This window comes from Gambusia affinis, linkage group LG04, assembly GCF_019740435.1.
Source record: "Gambusia affinis linkage group LG04, SWU_Gaff_1.0, whole genome shotgun sequence".
Classification (NCBI taxonomy): domain Eukaryota; kingdom Metazoa; phylum Chordata; class Actinopteri; order Cyprinodontiformes; family Poeciliidae; genus Gambusia; species Gambusia affinis.
In genome coordinates this window covers 25,054,536-25,076,843 of record NC_057871.1, presented here as the reverse complement: position 1 = coordinate 25,076,843, position 22,308 = coordinate 25,054,536, and the positions used below count along the sequence as shown (strand labels likewise).

Below are 22,308 nucleotides of genomic sequence, written 5' to 3'. Positions count from 1 at the left end.
TCCAAGAAATGTATGTGTATATGATATACTTTGCCACATATCCACTGAGATACAAACCAATTTGTAATAATATAAAGTCCTGACTTGCTGCGGCTGGAAGAAAAATAAGTCAGTGAGACCCACATGTGCGCAACTGCCTGCTTTTCACCTTAAATTCACAGAATTATGTAAAATAAACCTTTTTCATTAGCTTTACATCATGTTATAATGTTGTTACCTCATCAAAAACAACACATATACCAGGAGTGTTGCTTCTATTCTTTCATGCATGTTTGCAAAGTCCTTGACTCATAAAGTAAAATATCTTCCTAAACCAAGAAAAATGTTTCCCTGCATGAAGTTTTTTTGTTGTTAGAACTAATCTCTGTGATAAATGCAAACTTTGATTAAACTTGAGGAACTTTTGCAGTTACACATTTTTATTACATTAGATTACATTACATTAACTGTACAGTTAAAGTCCTAATTCAGTCTTCAATAATAACCCAAGAGTTTCAGCTATATTTTAATACATTCATTAAATTAGGCTATTAAGACTAAATATTTGATTATTTTTACTATAAAACAGCTTCACATATCTGCTATTAGATGCAATTACTCTGCTGTTTTTTGTGGTAATTCAATTTTAAAAGAAAAAAAAATCTAAGGAGTTTTGCATAATGCCAGCTTCAAGGAGAGGGAAGTAAAGACACAAGAGTCAAAGTGTGTGTCTCAACACAACCCTAATGGAGGCTGTGTGTGTTCTTTTAATGTAGTTAAATGAAGGGACTTGTGTAAAGAGAGAGAGAGACGGATTAAAGATGAGAGAAAGTAGGTCATAGAAACTCATGTAGGACGCTGTGTCATGGTAAGATGCTGACCAGAGTTCGCCCACTATAGGCCTGACTGAATCACTGCCTAATGAGGCGTTCGCTTGCCTTCCGTTTGCTTTTCTTGGGGAAAGAATAAATGTAACAACCATTTTATTTGATTTTTCTACTAACGCGGCATCTGCGACACGATTTCCACATTTCTGGCGTTTGGCCCTCCAAAATCATGGGGAAAATCCCGTGCGATAATCTTGGATCGAGTTCGACGAACTTAAAGACAAGCGATTGGGATAAGCGAAGCGTGCTGCTGTCAGTTCTGCAGCCGAAGCTTCATCGCGCATATGTTTCGCGTACACGGCGGCGGTGGCGGCGTCCCTTCCCCCCATCCTACCCTCACGGCGGCGGCCAGATGTCACAAGGGAACCAACCGCTCCGGGACACACAAAGGGACGTTTCGGTGCCGGAGATTGTGGTAGGAGGTCAAAATTTTTTTTAAAAGTGTGCTGCTTCGCTTGAGCGATGACTGCTCCGTGATGGATAGAAGACGACAAGTGGACGGAGCGGCCCGGCAGTTGAAGGACGCTGGTGATTAGCCGCCGGGTCGTTGCGCGCGCGGCGAGGGGGAGGGGAGGGGAGGACGCTAACGTGTGTTTGTTAGTGTGCGCGCGCACGTTGAGCCACATTTGATTTTCATCCGGCGGCGTCGGTCCTGCTGTCGATCCGCTGCGACAGGCCGGCGCTCGCTCAGGGCGAATGTCACCTGACGGTGGCAACGGACACAATCAAAGGAAAAAAAAACAAAAACAAAACTCCCACGCAGAAGGCGATCCTGTCGGACACATCTGCGCCCTCGAGTTTTCCTCTTCGGCTCTGTTGAATCGTCTGCCGAGCTCGGTGTTGACCGCCCAGTTCAGAAATGAAAAGAAGGAGCAAATAAAACACAGGTAAAAGGTAAAGGTAGTTTTATTTATATAGCACATTTTCAGCAACAAGGCAATACAAAGTGCCTCGTTGCTGAGCGGTGTTATCGCCTTAACACACCGATAATGAGATAATGGCCAACACTAAAACACTGGAACTCAACGACTGAACACACAGGGCGAAAACGGGCCTCTTCGACCCAAATGGAAAAATAAAACTTTAATCTCAAAGTGAAATCAGATCTCTACGAAATAATCTCACTGAAAATAAAAAAAGTAAATTAGTAATTGCACAACTATTCAACCCCCTTCAAGTCGGTATATTAGATGAACCTTTGGATGCAATCAAGGTGTAAAGTCAGTCTGGATAGGCCCATCTGGACGCTGCAACTTTTCCCGATGGCATTGATGTCTGGGCTTTGACCGGGCCACTCCAGAACATCCAAGTTTTTGTCCTCAAACCATTTCCGTCTAGCTTTTAGCTGGATGCTTCCGGTCGGTGTCCGCCAAACACATCGTCTTCTCTGATGGCCGTAAAGCGTCACTTTGGTCTCAACAGACCAAAGAACTTTCTTCCACTCGACCACAGAGTCTCCCACGTGCCTTTGTGTTGAATCAAGCCTCGATGTGTAAATCTTATTTCTAAGAAATGACAAGCATGCTTATGTAGGGCGTCAAAGGTTATGCACTAGTGAGAGGCGCTTTTGGCCGCCTTCCGCTCTTAATTTATTCTGCAGCGTGTGTTGGTGTGTGTGTGTGCATGTGTGTGTTGGAGCTCCGTGAAATGGCTTTACAGATATCAGCAGACAACTGAAGAGGAGTTGCTCCTAAGGGAAACTTAAATGCTAGTCGTGTTCACAGTGGGTATATGTGTGTGTTTGTTTGTGTGTGTTAAAATGTTTGCAACAATGTAGGTTAGCGTAGGACGACTCTCTTTTACATGCATCACTTTTACCAACAGACAACAAGTCTTAACCAACTGGGCTTACATAAGCATTTAATAATAAATCTAATAATATTAATAATAAATGTTTCAAGCTAGGATTAAGGTTTAGCGCCCAGCAGGAGCATAGCCAAATATATATACAGTCAGACCTGCAATGGTTTAGCTCGCAGCACATTGAAAGTGTAAGTGCGGCAAGATCTCACTAGTCTAGCCCCTTAAAACTGTTTTGTATGCGACACATTTCTTCTAAAAAAAAAAAAAAAAAAAGAGGTCTTGAATCCGACGGTCATCTTCAAGTCTTTACTGAACTTAAAAGGAAAAGAAAATAACAAACAGATTCAAAACAAATAGAAAGTGACGGTCAAAAGATTGTGTTACTCTCAAGGTGCTCATTGTACTTCTAGTACTTTCATCTTTCATATACTAATTAGTGAGTAACCAATCAAAAGGCACCACGTAATAAGCTTAAGCACAATACAATGACAGAATTTTATCTTTTTCAAATAGCAGAGTAAAAAATTTAACTCACGTAAACACAAAATAGCCTTTTGTATTAAGGTCCAAAAAATGTATTAAAGTCCGTCCTAAATCGAATGGAGATTCTAGCCGGGGAAAATCAAAACACAGAAACTGATGTTAAGAGGTCTATTCTGAATAAGTTTGAACTATTTGGGGGGAAAAAAATGAGCAAAATGTTCTCTTTAGACAAATCTGGTAGAGACATACTGAGTTTGGATTTGCAGGTGGAGTTGCAGCAAAATGTGGCTCTGGGACATTTTCAACTTTTCCTTCCTCTAAAAATAAAAATAAAAGAATGAAAACCAGGCTTCTTCTTCCTTCTACTTACACATAAAGGTGCTATTTTGTCTTGTTTCGTGAGACAAAATATCTTAAAATTTGTGTAGAAAACTTGGAATTCAAATCCTGTTTCGAGTTTCTGTAAATTTGTAAAAACAACAGAGCTTCCCCGAATCGACAGTTTGTGCTATTCTGCAAACGTCTCCCGTCCTTCTGTTTCCTTTACCTCTGACACCTCTGTCAGGTATGTGGCATACCTGACATGTTTAGGTAGGTTAGGTGTGTCACATACCTCCTTTTTGTGACTTTTTTTTTTTTCTTACAGTGTGGCAAAGGGGCGGAGAACTTCGACAAGTTCTTCACGCGTACCCAACCCCAGCTCACGCCGCCCGATGAGCTGGTGATAGCCAACATCGACCAGGCCGAGTTCGCAGGCTTCTCCTTCATCAACCCTCAGTTTGTTCACCCGTCGCTCGTCAACAGCGAATGAGGAGGAGGAGGAGGATGGTAGAGTCTCTGACGAAGATCCCTGCTCACTGCCGCCTACCTAAACCAACCGTCGACGAAATCCAACTAGAGCCTCGAGTCCCACAGTTGATCCCAATGTGTCGGTGTTCTTCCTAAGCAGGAGTGTAGGGCATGCATATTTACTTTGTACATTGTTTTTGTTTTGTTTTGTTTTTTTCTTGCCAGTACAGAATATAAATTGAATAGACTGGGTTGGTTTCAGTCGCCATGAGACATAATTTTGTTTTTGTTTGTTTTGTTTTTTTTAACAATCACGAGCATGCACTCTAGGACGATGCGTCTCTGTAACCTGGGAGGCGTTCAAACAAGGAAGGGTGCCAGGCTTTGTTAATCTATGCCAGTATATGATTGAGGAAACAAAATATGTTTACAGGCCTCAGTGGATTCAAATGGTGTCAATAGATCCGCAGCGCCACGCAAAAGAAAGTGGTACCGCTTGAACCTTTTCAGACTTGGTTCCGTTGCAACCGCAACCTTCGACGGATTCCGGCGGGATTTTTGCCAGAAAGTCCAAAACATCCCAGTCGGGATGAAAACGTGTGATTTTAAAATATTTTTTTTCTCATTTCAGAATCTGGAAACACAGTTTGAGAAATGTTCAAATTCGCCAAAGGTTATCAGTGAGACTTAGGTGCTATATTTCGTTTCATCCATCTTCCTATCGACTCCGACCAGCTTCCATGTTCAGCTGAAGAGACGCATTGCCACAGCATGACGGTGCCACCGCCGTATTCTGCTGTGGAGACGGTGTGTTCAGGGTGCTAGTCTTCAGACACACGCAGCATTTTGCATGGATACAGATCTATAGATCTCGCCACACTCGTGTATCACAAAAAAAAAAGTCTGGGTGAAATCCAGTGAAGTTTGTGGTTTTAACAGGAAAGATGTGAAAGATTTCTCGGGGTCAGTACGTACTTTTGACAAGGCACTGTAGCTGGTGATTTTATTTGATTATTTTTTAGGTAATCAGAATACTCTTATATCAGGCAGTTTAGATGCTAGAGCCAAACATGAAGGACAGGTGGTGCAGGTGTTGAAACAGCACCTGGTTATTAAATGTGTCCTGTGTCATTTTTCTAGTTTTCTGCTTATGTACTTTAAACGGTGACGGTGTGGGATTCAATTTCAGTTTCTTTCTTATTTTAATTTTTTCGTCATCCCAATCTCAGCTGACATACATCTGTAGCAAATCAACTAAAAAAATGAATAACAACATTACGACATTTAGGCACGAAACGTGATATTCCCAGTTCGTAAACCTCTACTTTAGGCACCGACGATAAAATAGTTTGCGTAAGTTACTCCCCTGCTGTTATTAAACTACATGAATCCTCTTGAGGACGGGGATCAATTTGATTCAGCTTTAGTTTAGTTTAGTTTAGTTTAGTTTAGTTTGCACAAATCTCTCACAAAACCCAAATAAGTTTGTTCATTTTTCAACACTAGTTACGTTAGGCATGAATATCTAAGCAGACACAGTGAGGACATTTTCAAACTTGTTTTCCAGACAGCATCCTCTCAAACTGCTTCAGTCACTTAGCTGTGACAAAAACTGAATATAATTATTGAAAACCTGTTGCTTTTATGCTGTAACATACCAGGTTTGCTCACTTACCCCCCATTTTTAGCTCAGTCTGGTGGATTAATCTAAGAAAGAATCAGTGTGTACCTTCTTTGTAAATAGTTTTTAACCCTTTTAAATAAGTACTTTTTTTATACCAACACATGCATACATTTCTGTTTGTTACCTTAGTCGGTAAAGCCAATATCTGTTTGTAGGAGAGTTTGACGCCGATCGGCTGGATGAGTTTAACAGGTTGTGAAAAAAAAAATAATAATCTGTTGTACTTTTTTGTTTTATTGCTATTATTTGTCAAACTTTTTCTGTTTTTTAAGTACTTCTCACCAACGTTGACTGCAGGTCTGCTTGGACGCATTTCCTACTTGTTGAATGCATGTGGTTTAATGAGCAACATTTATGCATGGCATCTCAGTGCTGCACGCTGCAAGAGGAGAATTTCCAACTTTTAATCCGACACTCAGGCGCTCTCGTCCTTTTTGTCCCTTTGCCATTTTGTTCTTTTGAGCTTTCTGTGTTTCAATACCAGACTTTTCCAGGAGCGAGGGGCCATCCGCCGTCTTATATCCGGAGTTTATCAAAACACTTAGCTACCAGGAGAAATAAACTGGTGCTCAATGTTTAAATACATAACTAAGAAAGGTCTGTCTCAAAATAAAGTGGGAGTAAATTGGGAAAACGTTACGACACGTTGCAAAACGGGGGTACTTATTGGCAAAGGGATCAGTCGTTTTAGACGTACTTTTTTGAAATTCTTTAAATAAAAGTTTTACCCAAAGAAGTATTTAAAGCAGGTTTATAGTAATAGATTTTTACTGTTGTTAGAGGTGGAAGAAAGGATTATTTTTTCTGTTTCTGTAATTGTTCCGAGTTGTTCCTAATTTGTTTCATGTCTTCTGTGTCTGTATATTTGATTTGTTTGGAGACCCTCTGTTGAGCGCTTGCAAATCTCTTAAAGGCACAAATTCAGCCCGTTAGCCCGCCTGATTTTTCTTACGCCTCCCTGCGTCGTACAACCCTTCTGCACGTGCCAAGCATGAAAGAAAAACACCAGAACCCAACTATAGATGCAGACAAATAGGTGGCGCTCTTTAGCAGCTTCTGACTTGACCAAAAAACATATGGCGGTGTGTCGCCATCGGTGCGGAAATGCGTAGCGTTTCAGTACGAGTAGCAGGGCCAGTCAGTCGGACGGTCGGGTCCTCTTCCATACAGCAGGAAGAGAATCAGCTTAAGTGTTTAATTTTAGCCTCTGCAGTCGGTTACAGTGAAAGAAGATCAAATATTCATTGTACATACTGTCTCTGCCATGTATGTGTCGTGGCTTAATAGACTAGCTTCATCCCTTTAACGAAATGTCTGAACGTCTTCAGCGGCATAACAATATCTAATCTTTCCTTGTGTGCCTTCCCCTCCGCTTGTAAAGATGAAACATGTTTAGCTCCCCACCACACACACACACACATTTTGTCTTTAATTCAATTCTACGCCTGTTTTTTTCTTAAATAACCAAGATTGTTAATTTACTTCTTTTCTTTTCTTTTTTTTAACTCCTTTGCTCCATGCTTCTCTCGTTGCTTCTTCCAGTAAACGTGAATGGGTTTTTTTTTTCCCCCCTACAATTTATTGAATATAAAAACCTCATTTTCTGTAATTAAACTTTAGATTTTATGGAAGAAAAACTGGAGTAATCCTCCTACACCTGCTCGCATCCCCTTTACCGCCCTCCGACCGCCACGGAGTGAATACTACCACGAGTGGTGAGTCAGTAAACGCCTCAGCGGCGTGAAATGACGGCGTATTTGATGGAGGCGTAAGCGTGCAGGGTGTTGAACGATGTTTTCTGATGGTGATGTTTGTATCAGCCCCCTGTGCCTTGTCGCAACGATTCACATCCATCCATCCATTTTCTGTTCACCCTTTGTCCCTAATGGGGTCAGGAGGGTTGCTGGTTCCTATCTCCAGCTAACGTTCCGGGTGAGAGGCGGGTTCACCCTGGACAGGTCGCCAGTCTGTCGCAGGGCAACACAGAGACAAACAGGACAAACAACCATTCACACACACTCACACACACTCTAGGGAGAATTTAGAGAGACCAATTAACCTGACAGTCATGTTTTTGGACTGTGGGAGGAAACCGGAGAACCCGGAGAGAACCCACCATGCACAGGGAGAACATGCAAACTCCATGCAGAAAGACCCCGGGCCGGGAATCGAACCCAGGACCTTCTTGCTGCAAGGCAACAGCTCTACTGTGCAGCCCAATGATCCACTTCTTCTCCTCGATCTAGTCAATCTATCACTTTTATTGTTAGTTTTCATGACTTTCTTCCACAAAATTCCAGATCAGGAAACTCTCGGTTTCCCTTGAACGGCGTCAATTATCAGCATTCTTCTTCCTTTTCGTTCACATTTTCCATTTAGACTGGAAAATGGAATAGTCTAAATCAGCGTTTTAGAGCTGATTTAGACTATTTCAGCTTACCAAAAGTGACAGAGGAACATATGTTGTTTTTTATTTGGGTGTATAGCATTTGAATGAGGGTTTTCTTTCGTTTAGTCAGCATCTTCTAATAATCCCTTCCTGGCGAATGATGGGTACCGATTTTCTGAATCGGTAAAGTACAAGGATGCCTTATATCTGAACCCACAGAGCCACATTTCCACCTATTTCTTCCATGTTATTTTATAATCACTGCATCCCTGTCCTTGTATATAAATGATTTACAGCAGGTATCTACAAAAGACTGTAGAACAGAGCGAACATCTTGTATTTTGCAAATGGTGTATGTTTTATTTTTCTTCTTTTTTTCCATTGGTATAGCCTGAGACCTTTAACATAAGTCTGAGCTACTTAACCTTGTAACAGATTGTGTCATTTGTACCTAATGTATGATAATGCAAATAAACAAAAAGGCAAAATGAGGTCCAGACTGATGCTGCTGCTGTGTGTGTGTGTGTGTGTGTGTCTGTATTAAGATTGCGACTCAAGTTTCACTGTAATTTAAATGAAGTTTGTGAATGTAAATCCATTCCTTCGTTTCGTTTGTCCTAACGGCGCTAACGCAAACCCGTACGGTGGATTTTATTAGGCTGCAATGTAATAAACCTGAATAAAAATAATGCACAGTGGTGAGATAGGATGAGTTTTTTTTTGTTGTTGTTTTTTTTTTAATGAAGTTCAACAAATTAAAGTCTGGAAAGTGAAGTAGGTATTTGTATCCAACCCAAACTTTCCCAGCTTAGCACATTTATTCTAGAATTAAAATCATTGTACGTTCTTATTGCGAAAAAGCTCAAATTCGCTCGGATTGGATGGAAATTGTCTGAACAGGAATTTCACGGACAAATCACGGTTTTTCTGTTGGATACTTATGTCTGGACTTTGACTGGACCGTTTAAACCGCTGTACATGCTTCAGCCTGAAGTGTTGTTCTTTCTGGCTGCATGTTTAACGTTTCCTCCCGGGATTTCTCTATTTTTAATTCATTCATATCCTCACCAACTCTGCTGCGTCACACCATCACTCTGCCACCACCGTGTTTAGCGTAGAAGAATTTCACGTGCATTATTTCATGAGGTTAGCCCAACAAGTCTTCCTTTTCACCAAACACAGACTGGCCTGATCTCAGAGGTGAGCATTTAGTCGAGAGGAAACGTGTTCTCTCAGGATGAGTTTTTTTCCCCCATTAAGTGAAGAGTCAGGCTAAAGTCAGAGTCTTGAAAATGGTTTCTATTGATCAGTGAAACTTTTTCTTGCTAATTTCTTTTAACCTTGACGTCTGCGCCATTTTAGATGCTCCTTCGTCTTGTTAGTGGAAGAAATGATCCTCGGTTTCAGCCTGGTAATTATGGTATGCGACAAATTAAGTAGTAATTTTTACACATTTTATGGTTTTGTGCCCTGGACGTCGGCATTGAGCCCACTGATCAAATGTTAAAAGTACAATTAAATACTTTTGCTGTATCTATCTAGTTTCTACTTAAACATTAGCCACACTTCCTACAGCTTGTGCTTCTACTCATCTTTCATAGAATGACGCCAGATTTAGTGCCTCTGGAAAAGTGCATGAACTTTGCTAAACAATTGTGAAAGAAGGAGAAAGGATAATAGATTTTTGCCTGCATATGCCTTTAAATTTAGAAAACAAAACATTTTCAATACAGTTATGCTAGTCTGTCCTCAAATCAACATAAACAGGATGTGCATTTTGTGTTTAAATGTGCTGCATTCATGATCAAATCCTGAAGGTAAATCACCACATCATGTTTAGGTCTTATTTCTACCCCTGCTTATCTTTCTTCCAAAAAATCTTTTATGTCTTTGGTGAAATTCATGTAAGTAAACATTCAGCTGTTAGAAAATGATAAGAAAAGACAACGTTATGACATTATTGTGCGTCCATTTAGGTCCATATTGCCTAAAGCGAAACAGATGCAGCGATGTTACGGTCCAATTCACATTCATGTCTTCGTGAGCAATTACCAAGAACGGGTGTGAAGCAGAACTGAATTAAGACGCCCAAAACGTGATTATTGCGTTTTTAAGAAATTTGCAAAACACTCAAATGATCCCTCCACACACGGACACACACACAATGATATAATGGGGTATTTGTGTGTAGAAAACCATTTGTTTGAAGTACTTTTGAGTTTCAGCAATGTTTGCCGGTCTAAATTCACTCGATACTCATCCTCCGGGTTGTTGATTTCCATGTTTTTGTTCATTTTCAGAGTGTCTAATAATCAATGAGGGAGGGATGGAAGGAATCATCCTGAACAGTGTTTGCTTGCTGCGGTAAAACTAATGCTTTTTGATTCACGTCCACCAATTAGATGCTGAAATCCCAAAAACACACGTTTGTCTGCTCCCCAGATGTTCCTCATTTCATAAACTATCAGAGCTTGCGGCTTGGTTTTAATTTGAAGGTGTCAGCGCTACAGGGTTTTTTATTATTATTAGAGCAGAGGTAAAAATAGCATGTCTGAAATGTGTGAAGGTGAGAGAAATAACACAGTCAAAGCGAAAGAGATGCTGACTGGAATTAGAATTAGAATCGGGGCCTGGTTGCACTCCAATCAGGTCAGCGAGCGACGGCAGAAAACGCCAAGTCAGAACCGAGGTGATGACGGCTTCCTTACTCACTGATCGGCTGTGTTGATTAGTCAGACTCTGAATCAGGGCTCCTGTTCAGAGTTAGCCTGAGCCGCTCCCTCTCTGTACCAAACCAAATGTTCTGATGAAGCCTTAGTTTTAATTCGATTAACTCGCCACGCATTACAACTTCACTGTAAAGGACTGACAGGTGACAATATACAGTAGTATATCTTTGAATTTTATGTTCAACTGTATTTTTCTAACAGCAATTTCTCTGACCATTAAAATTGATATTTACCATACACAACTTCAAAGAGACGGATGTCCCGGAGCTTGTGTTTCCAATGTCGTCCCAAAAGGTTGAACCGGACTGCCAATTCATGGGACATGCTGGACGCTCCTCCAATTTCTGTAACCACGGCAACCTTGAGTATAATGACAATAATAAGACAACATTTTGAAATTAGAATACATGATACATTTTGTTTTTATTAATCGGTTTGTTATTATTTCACACTTAAATGCTTAATTTTACTAATGTATTATTCTACATTTACTGAAGCTGCTACCCCCGCGATCCGACCCCCGCGACCCGACCCCCGCGACCCGACCCCCGCGACCCGACCCCCGCGACCCGACCCCCGCGACCCGACCCCCGCTTATGCAATTGCTTCTACACTTTATACCAACTCCATTAGAGGCCAGCTGAGTAAAAATTGCCTTGACAAGATCCATCTGATATTTTGGGTAATTTTTTTTCCAAATTTTTATATTCTTGCTCTTGCAGCTTTTGCTTTTGACATATAGTGAAAAGTTTGAAAATTACAGGTTAACCACATTGTCTATTAAGATGTTCCACAGTTTTACCTGACATAAAAATCTATAGGGCCTAGATTTCCTTGTCGAGGTCCAACTCATGTACGGCCGTGTTTATGTCATGTGGGTTCAATGTGGTCAGCCCACTTGGGCTTCCTATGTGGGGCCCATGATGCTGAAACCATAAGGGCCCCACACAGTGTAGCCCGTTTCTGTCCCATTCCCAGTTAGCCCACATAAAAAAGGACTAGGGCCTACATGTCTATGCCCAGGTCCAACCCATGTACAGTCAACCCATGTTTATGTCATGTGGGTTCAATGTGGTCAACATCACATGGGCTTCCTATGTGGGGCCCATGATACTGAAACCATATGGGCCCCACACAATGAAGCCCATTTCTGTCCCATTCCCAGTTAACCCACATTATTGCTGAATAGGGTCCATACATTTAGCCCAAATGGGCCAGCCCATATGGGTCCCATGTTAGGTTAAACCAGTCCGGTCCTCAGGCCCCCCTGCTTTGCATGTTTTAGATGTGCCCCTATTTCAGAGCAGCTGATCCAAATGATTGCATTACCTGTTCTGCAGGTATCAAGTACTGCAGAAGCCTGTTAATCACTCATAGATTCAATCCAGGTGTGTAAGCAGCAGGGAAACACCGAAAACATGCAGGGCATGGGGGCCTGAGGACCGGAATTGAGGAACACTGGATTAACCCAGGGGTGGGCAGTCCTGGTCCTGGAGGATAAATAAATAAAGACTCTTAGAGTCTCCCAGGTCCAACACACCTGAATCCAACAGCTGAATCTCCTCCTAAGTGCAGTCAGGTTCTCCAGAGTCCTGATAATGACCTCATTATTTGACTCAGGTGTGTTGAAGTAGAGACACATCTAAAAGTTGCAGGAGACCGGCACTCGAGACCTGGAGTTGCCCACCCCTGGGTTAACCATATGTATCTCATGCAGTTTGCCCAGATAAAACCCATGCCCACTCATTGGCTCACTTTTGCAGCTGGGAGCACCTGATTAGCACCTCAAAGCTGAAATAACACCAAAACTACAACTCCAAATCCCAGAGGAGCTGGAAAAGAGGCTTCCTGGATGGAAGACCAAATCCCCGACTCCAGCCTCTCTCTGCTTTCTGACCTCACAGAAAGATGAAAAAAGCAGCGACAAAGCCACTGAGGTGAACGGTGTCATATTCCTGTTAAATATTTTTCTTGAGCTGCTGGCATGTCATGATGACAATCACAGGACTGTCACCCTGAAGCAGTCTTCAGTCAGAGGTCTCTTCAGAATAAGACTGACTGCTGCCAGAGATCACTCCTCCTCCTAGCATCACCGTCCACAACGACTCTTTGAAGACTCTTAATGAGACATGTTACAACATTTTTATTCAATCTTCAATTGAATCGAGTAAACTTTTATTTTTATAATTTTGTGTTTAGTTGTTGGTTACCTAAACCAGCTAAGAGCCCCGCTCATCACCGCCAGGCTCGCCTTCGAACTGCTCGCCGTATCCAGCATCATCTGCACGCAGCATCCCTCCCGCGCGCCGCACTCTCGCATACCTGTGAGGAGAGGAAGAGCGCGCGGAGTATGCTGCCACGTGCCGCACGTCTCGCGCTCAGCCAGTTTCTGCCTTGGACAGCGGAAGAAGCGGCGCGCGAGCTCACGCAGCAGGCGAAGTTACGTTACAACCCGCGATAAAGTGGACGGACTGACCGCAAACACAGCGCGACACACAGAAGGAGAAGGGAACGTGTTGCTTTTTTTTCTACGCCCCCCAACGAATCTGCTTTACGAAGGTAAAATGTTTCTACTACTTTTACTTGAGCGTTTCTTTGGAAATGTGGCTTTTCTTGACTGTTTCTAAGCTGCAGCAGGAAACGTTTGGCTTTCTCTTTACACTTAAAATGAGTTGTTGACAGTCAGCAACAAAAATAGTTGCGTACGGTAAAGCAGAAATAATAAGTGACTTTTTCTGCATTCCTCTGTGACGAAAGAGGTGTTATTGTGGTAACAGAACCTCACATAGCATTAGTGAGGACATCACTGGACCACTTTCGTTCTTCTTACCAGATTGAAGGAGTCGTTCTTTGCCGTCGAATCTTCTTACCCTGACATATAAAGAAAATAGTTAATAGTTTAATTAAAAATAATTTCATCGTTCTGTAACGCCAAACATTAGTGTAACAGATTTAGTTTCGTGAGGAGAGAGGAAACTGAGAAACAGGAAGAAAAAAAAAGAATATAGAGTAATATATCAGAAAGTTAGCTGTGATATAAGCAAATTTTAATCCACATTTAATCTGAAGCACAAGTATTCCTGCGCCATTGGAGACACTTGTATGTAAACGGAATTCAGATATCTTCTTCCACTATAACGCACTATTTCCCATCAAGTCTGTGTTGCTGACTAAATCGTTAAATGTGGGAACACGTTCAAGGTTTCAGCACCATGGATAGTGATTTCAGTCTGAACAACTGATCCGAATGAACGGAGCTGATCAGTCACATTGACTGCTGTTTGATTGAGAGTAAATTATTTATTTGGGAATACATATTAAGCTCTGGAAAGTGACTGTCAGTTCCTTTTCAAATTGCTTTATCAGAAACGACTGATAAGTAAGTGTGTTAATTAGTTGCTGGGTCTCTTATCAGCCATCTTTTCACTAGAGGAATGCTAAATAAATATGACCTGTAATGTTGTGATCTAGGGGATCCATAACATCATTTAAACTGAATTTAATTGAAACAATTAATTTTAGAATCAAGCATTTGCACTCTGCTTGCTGGAAATAAAAACGCAACAAATCGCCTCTATTTAAACTAAACTAGCAGATTAATTCAAGGCTGTTTAAACCTTTTGAATTTATCCCCATCTTTCCCAGGATTTGGGGATTGATTCAATCAATGCAAACTGCAGTGTTTTTGTTCTGCTTTGGCTTATCCTTGAGATACTTTTTTTTTTCTTCAGTTAGTTAGTTATTGCAGAAATGTTGCACAATTTACATCACAAGATGCACAGTGTAGTCATTACGCACCACGGCTCCTACCTGGCTTGCTGTTCTAAAAATAGTTTTTGTCCTCCTCACCTCTGCCTTTGTACCTTGTTAACATCACACTGTTCACAGGTGTCGGCATCGCCAAAAGATTCACGTTGCTATGGGCAACCATAAGTAAAAATAAAAGTAAATGCCTGAATCACAAATATCATACTGCGAAGAAAAAAAAAGTCACAAAAGTTGATCGTATGTAATGCTAAATATTTTTAATCTGTAAACTGTTGCTTGTGTCTTGCGTTGTGGCTAGTTGGCTAGCTTGGTCAGAATTCCAGCTTGTTTCAAAGAGTTATCCGCTTCATGTTTACTGCTCCGAAGCAGCCATTTCTAGTCTCAGTGAGACTTTTAAAAACAAAGTCGGAGCATTCACACAGATTAAGCGAAGCTGTTTAAAAGAAAAGCATATTTTTCTAAGACGAGTCTTTGGTTCATTCAAGGGAGAGACAGAATGGACGCTGCAGCAAGCCAGGTGAAGGAAATGTCCTCTATTTGACCTTTTTGAGCTTTCAGGCAGTTTGTCAATGAACACGGTGGGTTTGGAAACATTGTTAGCTTCTTGGAAATGTCAGAGAAAACGTAAAGCTCTGCCTTCTCAAGAATATGTTCACAGAGTCGGCTGTTTTAGTAATGCTAGCTAGCTGAGCTAACCGTCGTATTTGCTAACAAAAGATGCCAAAGATGGTTTAAAACGAACATCTCCAAAACATTTAGGATTTGTGTTAATGTCGCAAAACCCTTTTTTAGAACAACTGCTCTCTCACACATGCAGCGACGTTGACTTTTTTGCTCCTACTGGGGTTTAGGACACCCAAGTGCATCGAAATTGAAGCAACCTGAATGGTTCCATCCTCCAAAGTTGGCGAACACTTTTGCACAGCAACACTGAAGACACACAGATATGCAGCCTGTCCTTGTAGCAGCTTACCCGAACAATGAGAGAAAACATAAAACAGAAATCTGGTGCTGGAAGTTTAAAGCTCTAGTAAAATGTCAAATACATCTGGAGAGAAAAATGTGAGAAAGCATTTTACCCATCAAGGTAGACGAATAAGAAAACCCAAAATATGCCAATAAGTCTTTATGCTAGGGCTAAGTGGTTTCCATAAAGAAACGTTGGCAAGGCATCTAAGAGAGCATTGATTGTTATGAAGATATTAAAACGGTCAGAAAAGCTCCCGTGTCTACAACAAAGGAGTAGTGAGTTGCAATTAGTAGTAAAGTGCTTTGCCAATATGACTAATAATAATAATAATAAAAAAGCATCTCTGTGTTATAAGTGCTACACGTCAACATTAATAAACACAGTTAGCAGGTTTGTAATTTATCGTTACAACTGTTGGGTTGCGAATGTCAAATAGAAACTGGTCAGAAACCATGGCAACCTACCCTGCAGAAAATATGAAATTTAGAAATGTATCTGTTTTTTTCCCCTGCAGTATTAAAAATGAATTGATTGTATCTCTTTATATTACGGTTCTAATCGGATGAAGTCAGTTTTGACCAGTCAATGACTTACAAATCCAAAGATTGGAAATGAGCCTCAGGAGTCTGATTGGGTGGATCTCTAACGTCTATACAAGATTTCTTCTTTTTTTTTTTTTTGCAAAACTTTTTGTCATCTGGCTTTAAGGACTTTAAATGAAGTTTAAATTCTTCTTTTTTCAGATGAAGGTCTGGTTTCAATAGAGCTGCTTTCACATGTCCCCATTGCGAGGTTAATGGAGCTCAGGATTTTTTCTTTCTCACTGACTATGTAAGTGTTTCACGTGACTCCAGGAACAGCCAGTATTTTCACAGCAACACACTGCTGTGAGTAAACATGCTTGTTTTGTGGTTTCGGCAGTATTCATGACTCTCGATCTCAGGTTTTAATCAATCATCCAGAAGAATTGAGTGCACACAGAATATGGATAAAAAGTGAAATAACTAACTGAACACTCTTAACCAGATGTTCCCATATGATTCTTGTCCTTCTTGCCCGCACATATCCTAACGTGTAATCAGTGTTTGTTTTCTTTTGTTTGTTTGTTTGGGGTTTTTTTATAATTCATCATGAACGACGTATTTATGTAATATTTCTTCGCCCTGTTTTCGCTCCATACTATCTTCCAGCATTTAAAATGCACTGCCAAACAGAAAGCCTTGTTTTGGGAATTGCTCATCTATCCATTCATGCTTAACTAATTTGGAGGCTTCTGTGTGTGGCGTTGCCTGGCGACAGGGCCATGTCAAGCTCTTATAAACGGCAGACTTGTTCTCCCAACAAACACGGGGAAATGGATGTTAGTACCATTGCTTTGGGTCACTGTTTTTTTATGCCGCTGTCATTTATTGTGTTTTTTTTCTTCTGAGGTAATTTAACATAAAAAGACTTTCTTCCAGTTGTGGAGAAAATCATTTCGCATTAAGTAAACACACATAATTGTCACAGTAAGCAACACTTGATCGTGGTCGGCCTTTATTGATAGTAAACAGAAGTTAATGATTGGATTTGTTCCTGCCATTAACTAACTAGAAAGGGATGTAAAATAGGTAACAACAACAACATTAGCATTCTAATGTTGTTCTATTAGTAACTAGCTTAATGTGAAATACTTGTTTGGAAGAAAACGTCAAAGTTTTTGTTGTTTAGTTTGTTTGTTTTTTTTTGCGTTTTGTCTCAAGCTCGTCGCTGAACATGACACAGGCTGCACAGTTGTAAAAATCGGAAAATCACGGTACATCTTTATAACCGACTAAAGAGCAGCAGCAACTGAGAAAAGTTCAAATGAAACAAGAGTGATCCAGTCGTGTTGCAGTGACTGGTCAGAAAAAAAGGAAATACAAAGAACGTGAAGGCGATTGGTCAAATTTGCGGAAAAGTTGCGATGACTGAAAATTGTAAGTCCACGCAAAATTTTGCGACTGATGAGTGAAGTTGCATTAATAGTTGCACTCGCCACACCTGACTATAATGATAACAGCTTAAAATCTGAATTGTTAATGACCTCAGAGTCCAGAAGTCCGTCTAGAGACTATACCCCCCATTCAATTGGCTGTTTACATTCATGCAAATATGTTAACCCACTCAGGATTTTACATGGATTACAGGGATTTTTTTTTTTATGTTGAGAAGATGTGAAGGTGCGACATATAAATTTCCACTTCCTTCCCTGCCTCGACAGCTTGAACTTGCACTTCTCCACCGTCTTCCTCTGTTCTCTACCAGATGAGATGTCGTAAGATGCGTTCCCTGCAGCGGAGCTTAAATTTCCATGTGTACTCTCTGATTCTGGGAAGGCATGCCCTCGAGGGTTAGCCAAGGCCATCTCCAAAATTAGTCTGCTGAGAAATTATTCTGGCTTGTTAACGCTCTAATGGAAGAAAGCATTAGTGCGGGAGATAAAGAGAAAACTGGAAGCATGTTCCACACAGGATGGAACGCAAGTTGGAACGTGCAGAGAGGAAATTTGTTTTCTGTGGAGTCATTAAGTGGAATAAATATATTGCTGAGTGTAATAAAACAGCTTAAAGAGATAAGTTGCTGACCTAATAACCTAACAAAACACTGTTTGACTTTAATATTGTTTCATCTGGGTTATGTGAGATTTTCCTGCCATTAACTAACTAGAAAGGGATGTAAAATCCCGTTTTGTTGATCCCTTTATCCGTTTGTTAAAGAACACTTAGCACAGTTTGAAGAATCAGCACCATTAGACTCTTCCTGAAAGGCTTCACACCATGTTGTACAAACCCGAAAACATTTTCACGTTTTGTGTCATTTTAAACTCCAACTTTAATGTCTTTTTGGAAGATTCACGTAGTATAGAAGCACAGATTCACATATATAATGTGAAGGATTAAGACTTTGTAGAAAGGCATTTGGCTGCAGTCGGACCCACGTGTCTTTTTGGATGTCTCTGAACAGCTCTACAACCCCAACAACCGATTTGCAACTTCAAGTTCAGTTAAATTACAGGAATAATCTGTGTGAAAACGTTTCACGTCTTGCCACAGATTCTCCCCTGGATTTAGGTCTAGATTCACTGTGGGGACGGTGCGTTCAGGGTGCTTTACAGAATTCATAGAATTTCATTGGTTTGTATCTTCTTTGGCATTTTTCCGATCCCTTCCATGGCCTGTGGCAAACGTCAAAGGGAACTGTTTTAATGACTTTCTTTAAACTGCAGTCGTCTTCTTGTCACTTCTTCATAAAGGCCAATAACTGTTTACACAGTGGAAGCGGGAACAATTATTAACTGTTCAGTCAACAGAGCTCTACAGCTCCTCCAGAGTTACCACAGGCATCTTTTCTGATTCAGTTTTTCCTGCTGTGTTCCTCATCCATCATGATCCTGTTTGTTCACTGATGTTTTCACTGAACACAGGTTTTTATAACGAGCTAAACAAAACCTCACAAGACTTTTCAGAGTTTTATTTGCTAAACGAAAAATAAAACTATGTATCCTTCCACTCTCCCCAATTTACATACAATTTCTTCACCAAAATCGTACTTCTATACATGCATCTCTGGAAAAAGACCACTGCACTGAACCCCATTGAAAGCCTCCTGGTTATTCCACCAAATGTTGATTTCTGAACTTTTCCTGTGTTAAAACATCAGTATTGCTGTTTCTAAATGAATATGAACTTGGTTTTTTGTTGTTGTTTGTTTTATTTGAGGTCTGAGAGCCCTGCAACTTTTTAGTTATTTTGATCATTTCTCATTTTCTGCAAATAAATATAAAATTTTTGCTTGAACTGTCAGAGAAATGCTGTCAGTTCATAGAATTAAAGAACAATGTTTGTTTTACTCAAACTTATACCTATGAAGAGTAAAATCAGAGGAGCCTGATCATTTTAAGTGGTCTTAATGTTTTCCAGAGCTGTAAATCTATTTACACACATGCATAAAACTTCCTCTCCATTTTCATTAATTAAAATAATAAAACCTCCGTACACTGAAGTGCTAACAGTATCAGTCTAAGGTACTGCCACATTGCTTAACAACCTTCCATCAATAGCATTAGTCTCGACGGGTTTATTCATGGAGTGACCTTTAAATCTCGGTACCTGCCCACAGACGTGTCCAAACAATTTGCTTCGGCCAACTGGTTAAAAGAGGTAGACTTGATAAGAGAATAAGAAGATGGTATTTGAAATATGAAGTTATTTTCTAAATATCTGCTTCCTGACTGTCGAACCCAATCTTTCTCTGTGTAGGAAGTGATCCAGTGTAGCAAATTCACTTTTCCTTTGTCAGATGGAGCTGGAGCCCCTCTGAACACTGACTGGCATTAATGCCGTTGGTCCTTTTGGAGACATTGAGCTGGGATCGTTTGGACGTTGAGAAGAAAGAAAAGACCTGTCATAAATTATGTATCCATTGACTATATAATTGCAAATTCTAGAAATAAATTTGCTCAATTAAAAAAAATGGCTATTTAAAAAAAAAAAATCATTTTTCTTTAAAAAAAATTTGGCGTTGGGACGAGGAATCAGTGTATTTCATAAAACATCAATGGAAACAGTTTTTCGGATTTGGAGGATGATGGCGCAGGATGTCTTTTTAATGACTTATCGCGCGAACAAACTCATTCACGTGTGATTTTCTCCCGTAATGGAAACACCGCAGTCTGCTTTCTAAGAGACCTGGTGGATTCAGGGTCAGAGGAATCCTCTGTTCTGTCCTGACATGAACCAAATGTGTCAGTGAGACGAGAAATCACAAAGTCAAGCACGTGGTAAAACACAAACAGCCTCGATTTGGGTTTTATTCCTTCACCTGTGAAGCTAGTCTGTGGTAAATGGAGCCTTTCTGGGTCGTCATGGCAAACGTGATGAAGTCTCTGATCCTGTATGTGAGTCCACTCTCATTGCAAATGTGAGTCAGATCAGACTCAGACTGCAGACAAATGTAAATGCTACAAAGGAGATTGATCGGCCATTCAGAGGTTTTAAAATCACAAAACTGACTCAGGCTGTTTTCCGAAACATTACAAACCAGGGCTGTACAATATCAAGAAAATATGAAGTTATGATACTGTTGCTGAATATTGCAATGATGATATTGACTAACGATTAACACATATATTTCCTTTACTTTCTTTTCCTTCATCCCAGTGCCACTTAATACCTCTGAGCTTTACCATATTGGTCACTAAATAATCATTAAGAATGCAGGGTTTCCCCCTGCTAAGCCCGGTGCTCTGGGCGCTAGGGCAGTCATCCAGCTGGCCGCCATGTTTTTGAGTTAAAAATGTTTAAAGTTGACAGAAAATTTGAAAATATCACCTGATATTTATGCATTATTGTAAGACTGGAAGATTAATACCTAAACACCAACTTTAAAGTCTTAAAAAAGGCAATAATTGAAAATGCTAGGCCTGGTGGGGGCACAAGTAAGGGGTGGGGGCCCACCAGGCTTATGATACACTGAGAATGGGCATCGACAGCAGTGAAGGTCCATCAAATGCAAGCATCCAGATTTCCCTTTGAACTTTGAACTTGACCACGTAGCTCCAGTGATTTACAAGACACTAAGATCATGGCCGCATAAAGTTTCTGGGTCACTGACATTAGTTCTGTGATTTCAGAAGTTTAATTTCAAGGACATGTTATTGTTGAGATGTTGACATGATCATAAATTTACAGGTAGATTCAAACTTTTTTCCATGTGTGACACGCTCTCATTTAGCATCTGAGTGATGGGGACTTCCAGTTTCACTCAGCTGAGTCTGGGGCCTGATGACTTATCGTCTCTCTCTCTCTCTCTCTCTCTCTTGACCTCTGGCTTGCCCTCCCGTCCCTAGCAACGTCACCTAACAGGAGCCAACTCACACAGTGTGATTGGCCTGTCCACATTGGAGGCAACAGAGGCTCTGCACTCACAGCCATGCTCTTACAGCCACAGAAACTGGGTCAACAAGCATGCCAGAAGAGATCTGCTCTGTGACACTGACGTACCCCTTAAACAGAGTTATATAAACAAACAAATTCAAATTAGGGAGCCAGATGTCTGCGGTGTGATTTCTCACTTTGGACAATGCAGTACGTATTGCAAAGCTCTGGTTAGATGGTTAAATATTTGAATCATGGCTGGGATGACTCAGATGTTAAACATGATCATGAACATTTAGATCTCTTTGTTTTCAAAGCGGCCACTGCTGTGTATGTGTGTATTTAACTATGCAAAGATAAGCAATGTCCAACAGCAAGGGCAATCCAATCGACCTCTAGTCCTGAAACGATTAATCGGATTGAGTTTGATTAATCAGTTAGTAAAATAATCGTCAACTAATTTTGTAATCAATTAATCATTACCTGGAGTCCAAAAATGTAAAAAATAAAAAATAAAGAAGCAATTTTATGAAAGAAAAACACACTCAGAGCAGCAACTATGCAAAAACTGTAAAAATATGCATCGGTTATTTAAGATAATTAAAAAAAACCATTCAGTTCTACCAAAACTCCTCAAGTGGTTCTGTTTTAGCTTCAAACTTTGTCAGTAAAACTCCCATTATGGACCTTTTATTATCTAATTATTAATTGAAAAAATAATTCACAGCTTAGTGCCGCACGGTGTTGATGTGAAGTAGAGCAGGAAGGGCTGAGCTGATGCTAGAAGTATTTTTTTTTTTATCTGCAGATGCATCCAAACATACACTAAAGGAATGGTATGTTATTGCATTTTAGGAAATAAAATGTTTATTTTGTCATTTAAAAATGGAAATTAAATTATTGCAATGTTGTATTGAAAAATCTTCAGAA

The 22,308-nt window shown here is 40.4% G+C and overlaps 1 protein-coding gene across 3 annotated transcripts in view; it reads left to right on the top strand.

The window, feature by feature from the left end:
- prkcaa (protein kinase C, alpha, a) overlaps positions 1-8,503 on the top strand; it is a 137,204-nt gene extending 128,701 nt beyond the window's left edge. For all 3 annotated transcript variants that reach the window (XM_044113812.1, XM_044113814.1, XM_044113813.1), the window contains one exon: positions 3,799-8,503. In XM_044113812.1, coding sequence (XP_043969747.1) covers positions 3,799-3,963 — 165 coding nt within the window. In that variant the 3' untranslated portion in view covers positions 3,964-8,503. The remainder of the gene's footprint in view (positions 1-3,798) is intronic.
- Positions 8,504-22,308: the final 13,805 nt, after the last annotated feature.